The 18880-nt window shown below is 54.1% G+C and overlaps 1 protein-coding gene across 2 annotated transcripts in view; it reads right to left on the bottom strand.

Annotated features, from left to right (window-relative positions):
- NCKAP1L (NCK associated protein 1 like) overlaps window positions 1–18318 on the bottom strand; it is a 79551-nt gene extending 61233 nt beyond the window's left edge. For both annotated transcript variants that reach the window (XM_038752291.1, XM_038752292.1), the window contains exons 1-22: window positions 18169–18318; window positions 16889–16999; window positions 15869–15961; window positions 14613–14669; window positions 13707–13849; window positions 12428–12518; window positions 12179–12316; window positions 11385–11433; window positions 10827–10983; window positions 9086–9142; window positions 8738–8834; window positions 8434–8543; window positions 7379–7511; window positions 5865–5946; window positions 5582–5640; window positions 5248–5393; window positions 4746–4878; window positions 4159–4278; window positions 3396–3541; window positions 3076–3207; window positions 2617–2835; window positions 1018–1151 (exon numbers count right to left, since the gene is read on the bottom strand). In XM_038752291.1, coding sequence (XP_038608219.1) covers window positions 1018–1151; window positions 2617–2835; window positions 3076–3207; window positions 3396–3541; window positions 4159–4278; window positions 4746–4878; window positions 5248–5393; window positions 5582–5640; window positions 5865–5946; window positions 7379–7511; window positions 8434–8543; window positions 8738–8834; window positions 9086–9142; window positions 10827–10983; window positions 11385–11433; window positions 12179–12316; window positions 12428–12518; window positions 13707–13849; window positions 14613–14669; window positions 15869–15961; window positions 16889–16999; window positions 18169–18270 — 2509 coding nt within the window. In that variant the 5' untranslated portion in view covers window positions 18271–18318. The remainder of the gene's footprint in view (window positions 1–1017; window positions 1152–2616; window positions 2836–3075; window positions 3208–3395; window positions 3542–4158; window positions 4279–4745; window positions 4879–5247; window positions 5394–5581; window positions 5641–5864; window positions 5947–7378; window positions 7512–8433; window positions 8544–8737; window positions 8835–9085; window positions 9143–10826; window positions 10984–11384; window positions 11434–12178; window positions 12317–12427; window positions 12519–13706; window positions 13850–14612; window positions 14670–15868; window positions 15962–16888; window positions 17000–18168) is intronic.
- Window positions 18319–18880: the final 562 nt, after the last annotated feature.

Genomic DNA, 18880 nt, shown 5'->3' with positions numbered 1-18880 from the left:
ATTTTCCTAAAAAAAATTCAGTCGACATCTCCCCACTCCTCAAGAACCTCCAATGGTTGCCCACTCATCTCTGCATCAAGCATAAACTGCTTCCCACGGGTTTTTAAGCACTTAATCAGTTCTCCCCCTCCTACCTTACTTACTTTGCTGATCTCCTACTACAGCCCAGCCCACACACTTTGCTCCTCTAACTCGAGCCTACTCACTGTACCTCAAACTTGTCTATCCCACCACCAGCCTCTTGCCCAGGTCCTCCCTCTAGCCTGGGGGCTAATTCAATATTTAACAGTCCACCACCCTCCTCACCCTCAAGGCTCTCCTTAGAAAACATCTCCTCCAAGAGGCCTTCCCTGACTAAGCCCTCGTTTTCCCTACTCCCTCTCCCTTCTGCATTACCTATGCACTTGGATCATTACCCTTTAAGCACTGGATACTCACCTCTCCTCAGCCCCACAACACTTATGTATAATCACTCATCCTATCCCGGCTGGATTACTGCATCAGCCTCCTTCCTGATCTCCCAGTCTTCTGTCTTTCCCCACTCTAGTTCTTACTTAATAATAAGAATAATGGTATTTACTAAGTGCTTATTATGTTCCAAGCACTGTTCTATGCACTAGGATAGATACAAGGTAATCAGATTGGACACAGGCCATGTCTAACACGGGGTAACAGTTTTAATCCCCTGACCACCATTGTACCCATCTTCAAAGTTCTTCTGGAGTCCCACCTCCTCCAGGAGGTCTTCCCTGATTAATCTCTCATCTCCCCTCCGTATCACTGCCCTCCAATCACTTCAGCACTTTCATATCACCTAAGAACATGGGTTTTCACCCTGCACACACACCCTATAGTACTTCTGTACATATCTTTCAACTCGGTTGCTTCCTCCTAAACACACTTCCTTTTAGCGACTCTCTCCCCTTTTAGACTATAAGCTCCTTGAGGGCAGGGATTGTGCCTACTACCTGGGGTCCTAACTCGCCTCAGCGGGGACGGAGGGGACGGGGGTCTCACCGGAGACATCGGAGAACTCCTCGGCGCTGAAGGTGGGCTCGCCCTCGCGTGGAGGGATGCTCATGAAGGCCTGAATAGCCGGGGAGAGGATGATGGTCCCGCTACTCGCCTGTCTCAGCAAGCTCTCCAGATACCTGGGAATCAACAGAAAGCTGCTACCCCTCCACCCTTTCCACCCCCTGCCCTCGGTGGGCACTGGGGCACCACAGACATGCCCAAATACACAGGCATCTTCTGGCCCCGACTTGATCCCCCTACCCCAGCTCCCTGGCCCCAGACCCTCTCTTCCAACCCCTTTGCCTCAACTCTGCTAAATGCAGTGCTTTGTCTAAGTAAGCACACAATACATATGATTAATACATAAAATAAACCCGTCTCCACCCCGGACCCCCTGAGTGCTGCCCCATTTCCAGGTTGGAGGACCCTGCCCTTCCCCGACTCCATTCCTCTCCTGGTGCGACAGTCCAGAGAGACACAGCATGGTATAGTGGATACAGCACGAGCCTGGGAGTCAAAAGATCATGGTCTCTAATCCCAGCTCCACCACCTGTCTGCTGTGTGACCCTGGGCAAGTCGCTTCACTTCTCTGTGCTTCAGTGACCTCATCTGTAAAATGGGGATTGAGGCTGCAAACCCCACGTGGGACAGGGACTGTGTCCAGTCCGATTTGCTTGGGTCCATCCCAGCGCTTAGTAATGATAATAGTAATAACGATGATGGCATTTGTTAAGCGCTTACTATGTGCAAAGCACTGTTCTAAGCGCTGGAGAGGATACAAGGTGATCAGATTGTCCCAGGTGGGGCTCACAGTCTTCATCCCCATTTTACAGATGAGGTAACTGAGGCACAGAGAAGGTAAGTCACTTGCCCGAAGTCACACAGCTGCCAATTGGTGGAGCCGGGATTTGAACCCATGACCTCTGACACCCAAGCCTGTGCTCTTTCCATTGAGCCACGCTAGCACAGTGCCTGGCACAGAGTAAGTGCTTAACAAATATTATTATTATTATTATTATTATTATTATTATTATTATTATTATTATTATTATTATTATTATTATTACCTGAGGTCTCCTGCAGCCCCACCCACCTCCGCCCCTCGCCGGAGCATCGGGCTCCCACTGCGCTAACGCTGGACCACGAGCGCCACCAAGTGGCCTGGGGAGGTAGGGAGTCCTGTCCCCTTTTCTCTCTCTGACTGGTCCTTTATCGCCCCATCCTCACTTCCCACTTTGGAGGCTCCCCCATCCCCAGCCCTGGGGGAGGTCAGAGATCAGGCCTGGGGTGGACGGAGGGCGAAGGCGAGGGGAGGACGTGGGAGGGGGAAAGGAGCAGGCGGAGGAAGGGGGAAGAGAGGGGAAGGGGTGGGAGAGATGGAGAAAAAAGAAAGAGGATGGAAGGACCAGTGCCCCCTCCCAGATCCAACCATGGGTGTGTGACCAGTTGCGGAGGCAAGGCAGGGTCCCAGAATAGCCTCGAAGGCCTCCTGAGAGCTGAAGAGACCCCCGAATTGGGGCGTCATGATTTGTCAGGTCGCCGACGCCTGTCCTTCAGGCCTCGCCCCTCCCGCCCCGGCCCCAGCAGAGGTCTGGCACAGACCAGTTGGTGTACAGCGTGGTGATGGTCTGCTCGCCGGCCGAGTCCAGCGGCTGGGTCTGCTGCAGGAGGGCACTGCGGATGACCCGGGTGGCGTCCGCCCCCAGGAACTGGGCCAGAGATTGGATGAAGCCCACGTAGGCCTTGACTGCGGCCAGCACCTCCGAGGGCCGTGCGATCTCCTGGGTGGTGGCATTGTAGCCGGCCAGACACACGATGGCTCTGCGGAGTCAGGCCGAGGGGGTGGACGGTGCTTGGGCGGACCCTAGAAACCTGGGCCTCGCCCCCTCCCCAGCCTACCCTCACCCCCACCCCCGTGGGGCTGGGCGGGGCTGGGGTCCCTCCTCCCCTCTGTGGGGGCTGTTCCCACCCCCTTCCTGACCCTCATCCTTCCCCCGCCTGACCTTGGGACCGGACATCAGCCCGTGGACAGGGGCTGGGGGCAGGGCCGGGGGAGTGTACCTATTAAGCCGGCTCTCCAGGTGACTGCTCAGGTACTCTGACGGATAAAGCGTGTGCTCAAACACGGTGAAACTGGTGGCGTGGTTCAGGGACTGGGACAGCTCCGTCAGAGTCTGGTGCAGTTTGTCCATCCTGGGGGCAGAGGAGCCGAGGGTCAGGTGCCTGGAGGGCTCTTCTCAGCACTGGATGCCCGGCGTGTGCCCCTGCTGGCTCTGGGCACAATCCATAGAGGGACCACGGGTCTCCTGTCCCCAGCCCTTTCCCTACTGGGACCACCCAGCCTGACCCCAGCCCCATCCCCTGCCCGGATCACCCCTTACGTGGTGACGATGCTGCGGTTCTTCCTGTGACTCTCAGCCCCAGGTTTGTCCCTCTCAGGCTCCCCCTTCTTTGGTGTCTGCTTCTGTTTCCTTGCCTTCTTGTTCTTGGCCTTGCTGATGGTGGTAGCACAGTGTTTGGGCAGCAACTTTGAAGACACACACACACACAGTGTGTCAGTCAGGCCCCCAGTCTTTACTGGCCACCTGAAGTCCCTGCAACCCCTGTATCCCCCCCACCCCCAAGGTCTCCTCTAGGGAGACCTCAAGGGGCTGCCAATCTGGAGGGAACAGGACAAGCTGACAAAGCAGGACCCAAATTCTGAGCAATTACTCCATGGACTCAGTGGCCTCTGCTCTTCAACTACCCCTGACCCCTGGGACTTCTTATTGACTGGGGGAGAGGGTGTGTGTGGTGGGGGGCGGTCTGTATGTGTGTATACATGGGTGCCTACATGTCTCTGCATGTCTGAGTAGGTCTGCGTGTGTGTCTGTGTGCATGGGTGCATGAACACATGCGTGGGCATGTCTGTGCATGCCTGCATGGAGATGTGCAGACCCAGGAGGTTGGGTGGCTTGTGGGAGCAGACAGGGATGAAAGCCGAAAGATGAGCTGGGAGGGGCTGAGCTCGCTGCAGGGAGCTGGGGCAGTCGCGGGTGGGGGGGGGGGGGGGTGGAATGAGGCAAGGCTGGGTCACCGGAAGGCAGGGGGTGGCTGGGCAGGCCATAGGAAGTTGGGGGGCTCCCCCTTTCCACACAGAGGTACCTGCTCACTGAGTTTGCGTTGCTCTGCACAGATCTCCAGGACACAGTCGCTGGTCAGCTTTGCCAGTTCCTCCAGGAAGGAGTTGCAGTGGTGGAGGGCATGGTTCCTCAGGTGGGGGTACTGGATGGGGCGAGGGGGGACAACACAGGGGCAAGGGTGTGTCACTGAGCCCACCTCAGCCTCTCCCTCCCCACAGGGATGCCCGGGGCAGTGGTCCTGGTCCTGGTCCTTGGGTCCAGAGCACCCTAGGGATATCTGCAATTTAGGACCTGGGCATCTGGGATTTGGGAATTGGGATCTGGTGGCTGAATGCTTGGACTTGCTAGTTAGTGGCAAGGGGGTGGGGTACACCTGGAGGTTGGAACCCTCAGGGTAGGGGTCCCAAGGAACCCTCCAGACCTGGACTGTCCTCACAGCCGTGGGACCACAAGTCCTTGAATCACTTTTTGCGGGGGGTGGTCAGCCCCCAGAGTGTTGCCCCAGATGGCCCCCAGACCTGCCATTGGGCAGTTCGCCATGGGGGGGAGGGGAGGGCCAGTGGTTGGCTGTAATGGGGAGGGAAGTAGGGGAGGGAAGGGATCCCCCACCTCTTCTGGACACATGTCATGGGAGCAGTTAGCGAAGTGGGAGCAGATCAGGGGGAAGGCGATGGCCCGGCACAGCATGGAGGGCTCCTCCAGTGTCAGAGCAAACATCTTCTCCAAGATTCGGGGATGAAAGCTGCAGTTGAGGTGCGGGGGGTGGGGTGTCACGGCCACCCCTCTCCACACCCACCTCCCTTCTGCCCCCCCAATCCCTGGCCCACACCCAAATCCCTAGCCATGTCCAAGCGCTTATAGACTGTGAGCCCGTTGTTGGGTAAGGACCGTCTCTATATGTTGCCGATTTGTACTTCCCAAGCACGCACTTAGTACAGTGCTCTGCACACAGTAAGCACTCAGTAAATACGATTGAATGAATTAATGAGTGAATAAATGAACAGTGCTTGGCACATAGTAAGCATTTAACAAATATCATAATTATTATATCCCAGGCCTGACTGCGAGCACCCAAGGGGTCCCCCAACCCAGGACCTCTGGCTGGACGCACCAGAAGGTGGACAGGTCAGAGGTCTCTACCAGGATCTCCTCCACCGAGTCCAGCATGCGGGAGTGGAACACAATGAGGTTCATGATTTTGGCCAAGTCAGGGTTCTCGTGGAGGTGCAGCGGTGCCTTGGCCACACTGGTATATGCCTAGGGGAGGGGAGGGAACATGAAAGGTCTAGGGGGGTACCGGGAGGAGAGAGGCAGGGGGCACTGGAAGGAAAAGAGCAGGGGGCACTGAAGGTGGGGAGAGAGGCAAGGTGAACTGGGGCATTGAGGGGGCAGAAGCCAGGGGACCAGAAACAGGGATGAGAAGTGGGGAAAAGAGGCGCGCTCACCTGTAGCCGGAACCAGTCCAGCCTCAGCCCCGAGAAATCAAACTTCTCCCCGGCTTCGACTGTGCAGGGAAGAGGAGGGGAGATGAGGCTACCTCACTAAGAGGCCAATCCCAAGCCGCAGCTCCAAATCCTGGAGGTCATCTGGTCCCTCCCCCTGCTGTGGGGCAGGATCCCTTTTGGGGCTCCCCATCCCCACCCCAGCCCAAGCAGCCCCCACGGCTCAGAGAAAAGACCTTTGTTGACCCCCAGGGAGCCCGGCCTCCAGTCCCCCTCGCCAGCTCACTCTGCTTGGGGTTCAGTGAGGACAAGGTGCTGACGAATGACGACATGATGACTGATTCCTCCTCGGGGCACACGGTCAGGTTCTGGAAGCAGGGTCAGAGGTCAGGGGGCCGGGGTTGGCCGGCCCTGGTCACACCAGGAAAGGATGCTGGTAGTTGGGGGATGGAGGGGTGGACTAGAGAAGAAAGCTTGTCAGCAGGTCCCTCTCCCCTACCTTAGAACCACCTCAATTAATGTCTTGACCTCTGTCTGTCTCAGCATTTCTTTCTCTCAGCATTTCTTTCTCTTAGCCTGTCTGTCTCTCAGCATTTCTGTCTCTCAATCCTCTCCCTGCCTCTGTACTCTTTGTCTCTGGCTTCCCCTTCAGTTTGATGAGTTTGGGATGATTTGCAGTGGGAGTGGGGGTAGAGATAGGAGGGAAAGAGCTCTCACTCAAGGATTTAGTTACCAGGTGTGGCCTAGTGGCAAGAGCATGGGCTCATGAGTCAGAGGACCTGTGTTCTAATCCTGCCTATGCCATTTTCCTGCTATGTAAATTTGGTCAAGACACTTCACTTTCCTGGGCCTCAGTTTCCTCATGTTCTGGGAACCCCAAGTGGGACAGAGACTGTGTCTGCCAAATGATCTTACATCTACCCCAGCACTTAGCACAGTGCTTGGTACATAGTAAGTGCTTAACGAATGAGGAGCCATGTGGTATGGTGGAAAGAGCACGGGCCTGGGTATCAAAGGATCTGGATTTTTTTATGGTATTTGTTAAGCACTTGCTAATATGCCAGGCACTGTACTAAGTGCTGAACAATGTACTAAATACTCACAGAGTGGCTTAGTGGATAGAGCACATGCCTGGGAGTCACAAGGACCTGGGTTCTAAACCTGGCTCTGCCACTTGTCTGCTATGTGACCTTGGGCAAGTCACTTCACTTCTCTGTGGCTCAGTTTCCTCATCTGTAAAATGGGGAGTAAGACTGTGAGCCTCATATGGGACAGGGATTTTGTCCAACCTGATTAACTTGCATCTACCTCAGCTCTTAGTTCAGTGCCTGGCACATAGTAAGCACTTAGCAAATACCTTATAATAATAATAAAAAAATCTCTGTGCCTCAGTTACCTCATCTGCAAAATGGGGATTCAATACCAGTTCTCTCTTCTACTTAGATTGTGAGCCCTGTGTGGGATACTGATTGTGTCTGACCTGATTATCTTGTAACTGCCCCAGTGCTTAGATCAGTGCTTGACACAGAGTGAGTGCTTAACAAATACCACTCCTATCATTATTAATATTGTTATTATCACTGATTCATTTTCATTCAATCGTATTTATTGAGTGCTTACTATGTGCAGAGCACTGTATTAAGCGCTTGGGAAGTACAAGTCGGCAACCTATAAAGACGGTCCCTGCCCAACAACGGGCTCACTGATACCACCATTATTCATTATTATTATTCCCCCTCCATCCCTACACTGTTTTCCTTCATCCTTTGCCACCCGCCCCCAGCCTGATCCTGGGCATACCTGGATGATGTCACTGAGCACCAGGGCATCGAACCTGGACAGATACTGAAGGTGGTAGCGCTGGATCACATTAACGTATCTCCGGACAAGGCTCCTTATCTCCTCCAGTAACAGCAACAGCTCCGCTATGTTCCTGCTTGGACAGGGTTGGGGTGTGAAAGGGCCAGGGGAGGGGTGAGGGGAGGAGGACAGAGAAGGGGGTGGGGTCAAGAATCTGGCATTTTTTTAAATGGTATTTGTTAAGCACTTTACTATGTGTCAGGCACTGTACTAAGCATTAGGGTAGATACAAGACAATCAAGTTATTCCCCTCTAGACTGTAAGCTCACTGTGGGCAGGGAACATATCTACCAACTCTGTTCATTCATTCATTCAATCGTATTTATTGAGCCCTTACTGTGTGCAGAGCACTGTACTAAGCGCTTGGGAAGTACAAGTTCGCAACATATAGAGACGGTCCCTGCCCAGCAACAGGCTCACAGTCTAGAAGGACTGTTATATTGTACTGTTATATTGTACTCTCCACACACTAAGTGCTCAATAAATATGATTGATTGATTGACTGATTGACAGAGACCCTGTCCCACAAAGGGCTCAAAATCTCATTCCCCATTTTAGAGACGAGGGAACTGAGCACAGAGAAGTTAAGAGATTTGCCCAAAGTCACACAGCAGACGAGAGGCGGGATTAGAACCCAGACCCTCTGACTCCCAGACCTGTGTTCTTTCTACTAGGCCCAGTTGCTTCTCCACGCTGGTTGGGCCCTTGAGGGGTCAAATGGTCCCTTCCCCTGCCTCAACATCCAGTCAAGATTGTTTGATGCTTCTCTTATTCATTCATTCAATCGTATTTATTGAGCACTTATTGTTTGAAAAGCACTGTATTAAGTGCTTGGGCGAGTACAATATAACAATAAACAGGCATATTCCCTGCCACAACGAGCTAAGAGTCTAGGGTCTCTTATGTGGAGCAGTCTTTAGAGACCCCCTCCCAACCCCTCCAGCCCCATTTATCTCCCCACTCCCTAAGCCCCCCACCCCAACCCTAGAGCTCACGGATCCACGAAATCCTCCGGTGTCTTGGTTTTGGTGACATTCTCGGCATGGCGGACCAGCCAGTTGACCTCATCGCGGATGAAGGATAGAGCCAGGAAGGCAAAGAGGGCCTGGGGAATGGTGGGATGGGGGGGGGTGGCAGAAGCGGGGAGTTAGCCGCCGCTGGCAAACAGCTCACCCACCCTGGCCAACCCCCTGACATCCACAGCCTCAGATCACCCCAACCTGGAATAATCGTCCAGCCGCACAGAGACCATCACACGCAGGCAGGTGAACACAGAAGCGCGCACACACACACGCTTGCCTTGGGGCCCAGGAGTCCGGGCTCGTCGGTGAACACTGTCTCCAGCTCCTTGACCGAGCTGCGCAGGAAGAGCCGCCGTTGCCGATGGAACTGGCCGCTGCAGGGAGGGGGATAATGAAGGTGTCAGAGAGATCAAGGCCGTGCACCCCCTTCAAATCCCACCCCCAAACACCCAACCCAGGTAGCCAGAACCAGCCCCCCCATTGCAGGGGGTAGGGGGCCAGTGGCAGAGCTGGGAAGGAGTCGGTGGGCATGGAGGGCACTGGTGCGGGGCACCACACTGTGCCAGAGCTGGGATCCTAGGGTCACTGTCCCCCTGTGAGCAGGGGGCACCCAGAGGACACCCACCTGTTGGCGGTTGCTTGCTCCTTGCATTCTTTTATGTCTGACACCCGCTTCCCATACCTGCGGACCGAAACACAGCTGGTCACGGGAGTAGGGGTGGGTCGGTGGGGGCAGGGCTGGAGGAGAGGGGGCCGCTGCCTCCAAGGAGCCTCCTGTCCTGTCCTGTCCTTCCCACTCCTGCCAATAAGGCTGATGCCTTTCGAGAAGCAGAGTGGCTTAGTGGAAAGAGCCCAGACTTGGGAGTCAGAGGATGTGGGTCCTAATCCCGGCTCCACCACTTGTCTGCTCAGTGACCTTGGACAAGCCACAACTTCTCTGTGCCTCAGTTACCTCATCTGTAAAATGGGGATTAAGACTGTGAGCCCCACGTGGGACAAGCTGATTACCTTGTATCTACCCCAAAGCTTAGAACAGTGCTTAGCACAGAGTAAGTGCTTAACAAATATCATTATTATTATTGTTATTCACTGCTGGGAAGAGTTACCAGGGAGACTCGCTGACCACCCCCTACCCCACACACCTGAGAGGCTCTGGGGGTCTAAATTCCATCCTGCTGGGGAGACTTGCTGACCACCCCCTGCCTCCAACCCCGAGGGGCTCCAAGGGTCTGAGCTCCATCCTTCAAGGGAGACTGGCTGAGCACTCCTTTCCTCTAACCCCGAGGGGAAGCTCCAGGATCTGAGCTCTGTACTGCCAGGGAGACTCACTGACCATCCCCTTCTCCCCACTCTCGAAGGTCCACAAGTGACTTAGCTCCAAACTACCATGGACTTTCACTGACCTCCCCTTGCTCCGTCCAATCCCTAGGGACTCTGGGCATCTGAGCTCTGGGCACTGGGGAGACTCAGGGACCACCCCTTGGGAGGGACTCTGAGGCTGGAGGTGGGGAGGTGAGACCCATGGGAACCCTGATCACATTCACTACCACACCACCACAACCTCCACTGCATCACACAGAGAGGGAAAGAGAGAAAAAGAGAGCAAAAGAGAAAGAAAAGACTATTTAATTCAATTGGATTTATTGAGCGCTTATTATGTGCAGAGTACTGTACTAAGTGCTTGGGAGAGTACAGTATAACGCTCCCTGTCCTCAACGAGGGTAGGCTACAGTATCACTACTACTATTTATTACTCTATTTATTTTATTTGTACATATTTACTCTATTTTATTTTGTTAATATGTTTTGTTTTGTTCTCTGTCTCCCCCTTCTAGACTGTGAGCCCACTGTTGGGTAGGGACCGTCTCTATATGTTGCCAACTTGTATTTCCCAAGAGCTTAGTACAGTGCTCTGCACACAGTAAGCGCTCAATAAATATGATTGAATGAATGAATGAATAGAGAAACAGCGTGGCTCAGTGGAAAGAGCACAGGCTTGGGAGGCAGAGGTCATGGGTTCTAATCCTGGCTCTGCCACTTGTCAGCTGTGTGACTTTGGGCAAGTCACTTAACTTCTCTGGGCCTCAGTTACCTCATCTGTAACATGAGGATTAAAACTGTGAGCCCCCCATGGGACAACCTGATCACCTTGTATCCCCCCCCAGCGCTTAGAACAGTGCTTCGCACATAGTAAGTGCTTAACAAATGCCATTATTCTTATTATTATTATTATTATTATTACTGTGAATACTATTGGCCCCTTATCAGGTCCAACCCCCGCCGCAGGGTGTCTGAAGCCAGCCCTCTGTAGGCAGGGCCCCAGGTGGTGAGGGGGTGGCTGTCCAGGTCGGGCCCGCACCCCTTACCCTTTCAGGCCACTAAACAGCTCCTCCATGACCTTGTGCACCTGAAGTCCATCCTCCCGGATGAGGGTGATGAACAGCGAGCCCTGCAGCCCCAGTTTCCACAGCTCCTGGCACTGCGGGTTCGAGTTGAGGCAGCCATGGCACAGGAGGAACCCGACTGTCAGGGAGAGATGGGCAGACAGGGAGTTGTCCAGGAGTCCTATGAATCCCACCCTGAGCCACCCCTGAATCCTACTTCCTCTCCCTGCTCCACCCTCCCTCCCTGTCCCGCTCCCAGCCCAGAGCACTGCTGGGGAGAGGTGGGGGGTGGGGACCAGAAATCCTACCCGGGACTACCCCCTGCTCCCCACCCCCAGGATGGGCCCCTTGCCCCATCTGCCCTCCCTGCACTACTCCCTGCACAGAGCAGGGAAGTGAGAGGGAGTCAGAATTCCAGAGGATGGGGAAACATGGGATATCTGACCCCTGTGACCCCCCCCCGACCCCAGACCCAGGGCCCAGCCTGGTGCTGCCTCCATCCAACCCTTGTGGCCAAGGTACGGGGCCCTCAGCACTTACTGATGACCCAGCGCTCCATCACCTCCACGGACAGGTACTCACAGGCTATCTGCAGGGTGGGCAAGGGGCTCAGGGGTCCGGACAAAGCCAGGCCGCACCCACGGACAGCTCCATCCGGGGATGGGGGAGAGAGGCAGCGGCCTTGGCCACTCTGTCTGCTCCCCCCAGGCCGGGAGAGTTTGTTCCCAGTGAGGGAGACCTCAACCCTGAGGGTCCCACCTGCCTCAGCCTCCCCATCCCACCAATGGAGGCCCTACCACCATTTGCCTCTCCCACCTCTTCTCTGGAGCCCACCCCCATGCCCACCCATACTTTGAGTCCCAAAATGCAACACTCCAGAAGTAGGGTAACCTGTTTGGCAGCACATGCTGGGACTTGTAGTTCCCAGGAGGGCATTCTGGGGCTTATTAATAATAGTAATAATAATAATAATAATGGTATTTTTTAAGCGCTTACTATGTGCTACACACTGTACCAAGCACTGGGGTGGATACAAGCAAATTGGGTTGGAAACGGTCCCTGTCCCCCATAGGGCTCACGGTCTTAATCCCCTTTTGTAGTTGAGGTAACTGAGGGACAGCGAAGTGAAGTGACTTGCCCAGGGTCACACGGCAGATAAGTGGCAGAGCTGGGATTAAGACCCATGACCTTCTGACTTCCAGGCTGGTGCTTTATCCACTATGCCATGCTGCTTGTGGGTCTAAGCACAGCATTCTGAGTCCACTTTCCCCTCTGCTTCCCCAAGTCACCCTCCCCTCCCAGCCCCGTCACCCCAGCCTTGGGGGAGGCCTCACCGTATCTGAGTTGGCAGGGTTGATCATAGTCGGTGGGGCACTGATGAGGCTCAGGAGCTGGGCACTGCGCCACTGCTCTGCCCCCTGGTTCCTGCGGATGAATAGGAAGTGTAGGGAGAGGAGAGCGCTGCTCACAGCCTGTGGCAGGGAACAGAGAATGGGGTCAGCAGGGGTCCTCCCTCTCCTTCCCTGCCCTTCCCTCCCCATCCTGCCCCACGTGGGCCAGGCACCCAGGCCCGGAGTGCTCACTTTAGTGTGGGGTCCAAATTCCTCCGTCAGCTTCTTCAGCGGGTGGTCGTATTCCAGGATCATCTGGCCCAGGCGGGCGAAGCTGGGGTCGCTGAGGGCGGCGGGGAGGTCGAGGGGTAGAGGGAAGGGATGGGCGGTGGGAGAGGATTGGAGGGGCGAGGGGAAGATGAGAGGGGGGGCCATGGGGGCAGAAAGTTACAAATCAGCCTCCCCAAAACTGGGATTGTTGGGCCACTGGGACCCCTGACAGGGAGGGGTGTGAGCCCGGTGTGGGCAGGGATTGTCTCTCTTTATTGAGAAGCAGCATGGCTCAGTGGAAAGAGCCCGGGCTGTGGAGTTCAAATCCCAGCTCTGCCCATTGTCAGCTGTGTGACTCTGGGCCAGTCACTTAACTTCTCTGTGCCTCAGTTACCTCATCTGGAAAATGGGGATTAAGACTGTGAGCACCCCGTGGGATAACCTGATCACTTTGTAACCTCCCCAGTGCTTAGAACAGTGCTTGGCACATAGTAAGTTCTTAATAAATGCCATCATTATTGTTGAATTGTACTTTCCAAGCGCTTAGTACAGTGCTCTTCACACAGTAAGATGCACTCAATAAATATGATTAAATGAATGAATGAATTTTTAGACTGTGAGCCCACTGTTGGGTAGGGACTGTCTCTATATGTTGCCAACTTGTACTTCCCAAGCGCTTAGTACAGTGCTCTGCACACAGTAAGCGCTCAATAAATACAATTGATTGATTGAATGAATGAATGAATGAATGAATGAGAGGATGAGGCCTTTCAGAGTAAGGATGGGGGTATCACAGTACAGTCACAGCAATACACGATGGAGAAGGCTGCAGAACATTTCATGCAACACGGATGTATGAGCACACATGTGTGACCTCAATAATAATAATAATAATAATTGTAGTCTTTGTTAGTGTTGACAAACACTGTACTAAGTGCTGAGATATATACAAGATAATAATGCCCCACATTGGGCTCATAGTCTACGTAGGAGGGAGCTTGGGTGTGGAATCCCCATTTTACAGATGAGGTAACTGAGGCACAGAGAAGTAAAGTGATTTGCCCAAGGTCATATAGCAGACAAGTGGCAGAGTCAGAATTAGAACCCATGACCTTCTGACTCCCAGGCTGGTGCTCTATCCAATAAGCCATGCTGCTTCCCTGCAGGGGTTGCCCTGGTGGACGAGCTCATGGAGCACAGTCTGACCCACCAAGCCCCTCCCCGGGCCCCGTGGGGACCCCAGCCACCCCCCAGGCCCCACCTGTGCCCCTGCAGCATCTCATGGGCACAGTTGTAGGCCCCGATGAGGATACGGCGGTCGTCGATTCGCGACAGCAGCAGGATCACGGAGGTGTAGGTTACGATCAGGTCCAGGTAACTCCGAGTCAAGTCGAAGTTAAGGTTCTGGGATGGAGACAGATAGGGTGGGGTAGCCATGGAGATCAGACCTGTCCACTGGCTCCTTCCTCCCCAGATAATAATAGTAATTATAATTATAATAAATGTGGCATTTGTTCAGTGCTTACTATGTACCAGGCATTGTACTAAAGGACTGGGGTGGATACAAGCAAATCGGATTGGACACAGTCCCTGTCCCACATGAGGCAGTTTCAATCTCCATCTTACAGATAAAGGAACTGAGGCACAGAGAAGTGAAGTGACTTGCCCAAGGTCACACAGCAGACTCGCGGTGGAGGAGGGTTTAGAACCCATGACCTTTTGACTTCCAGGCCCGTGCCCTATCCACTACAACATACTGCTTCCCCGAGCCCCCTTATTCTCCACCTCTAACCCCCCAGCACCCCATTCCTTCCTGTTCCCCCAACACTCCTATCTTTCCCCCTCACCTCGAGAGACCCCATTTCTCCATTCCCCCTCAAGAGCATCCCATCCCACCTACCCCATCCCTTCCTGCCCTCCAGTCTTGGTGTCCCTGAAGCCCCCCAGAGTAGTGTGGGAGCCCCGAGGGTGGGAGGAATTGGGGCAGGTCTTCAGGAAGCCACATGGCTGCTAAAAGGACCAGTGCTGGCCAGCGTCCTACTGTGAGTGAACAGCTTCTGCTTCTTCAGAAATAGTCCTGAGCCGAGGGGTTCAACTTCTTTTCCCCACCAATCCCCAACCAGATGTGCTTCCGGCCCACCCTCTCCCCAGGGCAGAGGGGTCTTACTATGTCAAAGTGACACTGGCAGGCATCGATGGTGTTGAGAAGCTCATACACGTGGTCCTGAGGGCAAACAGAGAGAGAGATGGCCAGGGGTGGGAACTGTAGAAGCATCCCACTCCCTCACCAGACCCCTTAAAACAGAAGATGGGGGTCTCTGATCTTTCTCCCGACCAGTGGACATGGCAAACAGCCATTTGCTGTGGTCCCTAGGTCATGGGAAAACTGTGCTATAGAATTCAAGCTCATTTTGGGCAGGGAATGTCACTGTTTATTGTTGTGTTGTACTTTCCCAAGCGCTTAGTACAGTGCTCTGCACACAATAAGCTCTCAATAAATATGATTGAATGAATGAAATCACCCAATCAACAGGAACGAATGAACTAGGGAGTAGCTGTCTCAAAGATGCTACATCTATTTCAGCCTCCATCCAACTCCCCAGTGAGATTATCCACTCCTGGAGGACAAGGATCATGTCTACTAACTCTATTGAACTCCCCCAAGTATTCATTCATTCAATCATATTTATTGAGAGCTTACTGTGTGCAGAGCACTGTACCAAGTGCTTGGGAAAGTACATCACAACAATAAAGTGCTCTGCACACAGTAGACTGTTAGGTCCTTGAGAACAGGGTTCACATCTACTAATTCTAGTATACTCTCCAAAGCTCTCAGTACAGGTCTTTAGACACACAGTAGACTGTAAGCTCCTTGAGGAAGGAATCAATTCTACTCACTCCATTGTACTCTATCAAATGCTCAGTACAGTGCTTTGCGCACAGTAGACTGCTAACTCCTTCAGAGCAGGAATCATGTCTATTCTTTCTAATCTACTCTCCCAAGTGCTTAGCTTAGTGCTTTGTACACATTAAACTGTAAGCTCCTTGAGATAGGGATCAAATCTACTAATTCTATTGCACTCTCTCCCAAGTGCTCAGTACAGTGCTCTGCACATGGTAGGCTGCAAACTTATCGAGTGCAGGAATCATATCTTCTAACTCTATCGTACAGTCCCAAACGCTCAGTAAGTGTGCTGCACAATGTAGTGGGGAAATCAGACATTAAAATAAATTCCAAGTAGTGGAGGTGGTAGTTCCTCTCCAGAGCTTGAAATTAAAACTTGTTTTAGCAGAGTTGGGTGTCCTCGGGTTTTGTGGAGGGAAGGAAGGGTCAGGGCTCAGGAGCCTGGGAAAAGGGAAAGCCCCCTCCCCACACCCCAACCACAGAATACAGGGGATGATGGCGGGCTGGGGGCAGCTCACCCGGAACTCCATAACGTCCACAAATGACTGGTAATAGTTGGTGAGGTATTTGATGATCTCAGCCTTCTCCCGGTGCACTGGGCCCAAGTGTTGCTGGGGGAAAGCACAGAACAGTTCAACTGAAGTGCAAAGGGGCTTAGATCGCAGCAAGATGGATAGGTTAGACTCAAAGAAAGACTTCCAGGAGGTGGATCTGGGAGGGTCCTTGGGAAGAATCCAGAATACTAATGATGATATTTATTGACCACTTATGAGGTGCCATGCCCCACCCAGAGTGTCAAGGCTGATACAAGTTCCTGCCCCAAATGGGGCTCACAATGGAAGGAGGGAGAATGAGGATCTTCTCCCTAATTTACAGATGGTCCTCCTTGCCTGAGGTCACACAGTAGGCAAGTGGAGGAACCAGAACAAATCATCATCATGATAATAATAGCGGTATTTGCTGAGCTCTGCTCAGCATATAGTCAGCACTCAATAAATAGCACTGATGGATTGATTAGGCACCTACTATGTACCATGCATGTACTGTACTAAGCACTGAGGTAGATACAGTACAGTCTGATCCAACACAGATCCTATCCCACATGGAGCTCACAGTCTAAGAGGGAGAACAGGTATTGAATTCCCATTTTACAGAGGAGGAAATTGAGGCCCAAAGAAGTTAAGCAACTTGCCCAAGGTCATACAACAGACAGGTGGCCAAGCCAGGATTAGAACCCAGATTTCCTGACTTCCAGTTCCATGCTTTTCTCACTCAGTCAACTCACAGTGGGGGCAGCATCTCCCGCTGTGCCCAACCCCACCTCTCCAAACCTCCCTGAAGCCCACCCCCCAACTCCGGCCCATGAACAGGGAGTGGTTTTGGGGCCTGAGGAGCCCACATTACAGAGCGGCTCTGAAGCAGGCCAGGTGACCCTTGACCTCCTGACCTCTGCTCTGTTGGGGTGCAGATCCTACCTCTCCTGTGGGGGCTCACAAGGAATCAGGTCGGGGGGAGGTGGGGAGGGGAGCGGGACTCACTGTGCTGCCTCTGACATCGATGTTGGGGAACTTCTTGTTGATGTATTTGAGTGACGACTCCATGGCTTTCTCCAGGAAGAAGGGCGGCTTCCCTTTGGGGTCCGAGCATGTCTGAGTGGATCACAGAGTCACCCCCCACCATCAAAACTCCTGCCCCTCACAAAAAAACCCTCTCTAGGCCTGAGGATCTCAAAGCACTTAACAGTCGCTCTCAGCTGCACCCCAGGGGATGGGAGCAGGGCGGTCTGGGTCCCTGGGCTCCACAGTGTGACCTGCTCTCCACAGCTTCCTCTTTCTGCCTTCCCTTCCCTCCCCTCCCCCCAACCAGCAGGGAAGGGGCTCTGATGAACTTGTTTAACACCCACCCCTACAATGCAACTTTACCCCATTTTCCCCCCCCCGACTCCCTAACTGCCCCAGGGGAGACTGGGGCCAGAGTCAGAGGCCAAGACTGAGAGGCTCCACACAATCCCCTTTGCTGGTGTATTCAGTATGGACAAGAGCACCAAAATTCCTCAGCCTCCTCCCACCTCCTCCTCCTTCTCCTCTTCTAGGGTCTCTGGCCCTCTTCCTCCAGGGATAACAATAGCCCTCCCACCCCTAACCCCCTTCCCCTTTCTAAAGAGTCTCTGACCCCTCCCAGGGTCCCTCCTCAGAGCTTCAGAGTGTTTGGCTCCATTGCGGGGGGTTGGGCTTGTTCAGGATGGACTCACTCTAAAGGCCTAAAACAGCCTTTAGACCCCTTCCCCAGCCCTCAGCCCCTTCCTGGAGACTCCCCACCTCCCCAAGAAGCTGCCCCAAACTATTTCGGCCTTAGGGCCTTGGCTTCTAATTCAAACGGCCCCTCGGGGTCTCCTGCCAGGGGTCCCATCTCCAAGCAATGGCAGACCTGTCAGTCAGCGGCCTTCTCTATTGACCTCTGTCCATTCCTTGACCCTCACCGCTGACAACAGGGGTGGGTTTCACCCTGCCCAGCTCCCCAGGGGCCCCCAGCCTCATCACCTGGCTCCTCCCCCCAGCTCCCCCTTCCCAGCAGTCTCTGTGGGGCGGCCCCTCCCCAACGACCTCTCCCCAACTGCCCCTTGCCTCAGGGCCCTTCCGCAGAGGCCTCTCCTGGGAGGCCAATCTCAGGACCCCCTCCCAACTGCCCTCCCAGCAGTCCCTCCCCAAAGGCCCCTAGCCTCAGGACCCCTCCCCAACAGCCGCTTAGCCCCAAGACTCTCCCTAGCAGCCCCTCCTGGGGGAGTCCTCCCAACCAGCCACCTCCCCGCCCCACCTACCTTTTTGATGTTGTATATCCGGATAAGGACACCCCTGCCCCGGTCATTCAGGATGGTCAGTTTCTCTGCCAGTTTGTGCTGGTACGCAGAGGCCAGAGACATGGTGCCCACCAGTGGCTCTCTGCCACCCTGTGATAACACCCGAGTCTCCAGAGGCCCGAGGGACTGGGCCCACTTCCTGCCCAAGTCAGGCAGTCAGCGGGGGGCCGTCCAGGGCGGGCACATCAGTACTGTGATTGGCCCCCCGAGAGGTGGAGCAGGCGCAACGAAGACTTGCAAGTTCTCTTCTTGAACTTCCTCTCAGCGACTCCGCCAAGGCCGGACTTCCTCTTTCGGGCAGTGGGGCGGCTGGGGGTGGGGAGAAGACACACACAGGGAACTAGATATAGGGATGGTACCGGCCCATCTGCTGAATCTGGGTGGGGTGAGGGAGATAGATGGTCACCAGCCATCTATTCCATCCTGCCCCAGCCATCCTGGGGGGGAAGCCAGAGAGGGCCCAGAAGATGGAGGAGGAGTCTCCGGGGGGCTGAATTGAAGGAGCTCAGGAAGAGGAAGGCTGAGGAGGCATCTGACCTGACCTGGGAGGGATTCATTCACTCATTCAATCGTATTTACTGAGCGCCTACTGTGTGCAGAGCACTGTACTAAGCACTCAGGAAGTACAAGTCGGCCACATATAGAGACGGTCCCTACCCAACAATGGGCTCAC

Source organism: Tachyglossus aculeatus, chromosome 10 (assembly GCF_015852505.1).
Source record: "Tachyglossus aculeatus isolate mTacAcu1 chromosome 10, mTacAcu1.pri, whole genome shotgun sequence".
Taxonomy (NCBI): Eukaryota; Metazoa; Chordata; class Mammalia; order Monotremata; family Tachyglossidae; genus Tachyglossus; species Tachyglossus aculeatus.
The sequence above is the reverse complement of the archived record's forward strand: the minus strand, read 5'-3'. Positions and strand labels throughout refer to the sequence as shown.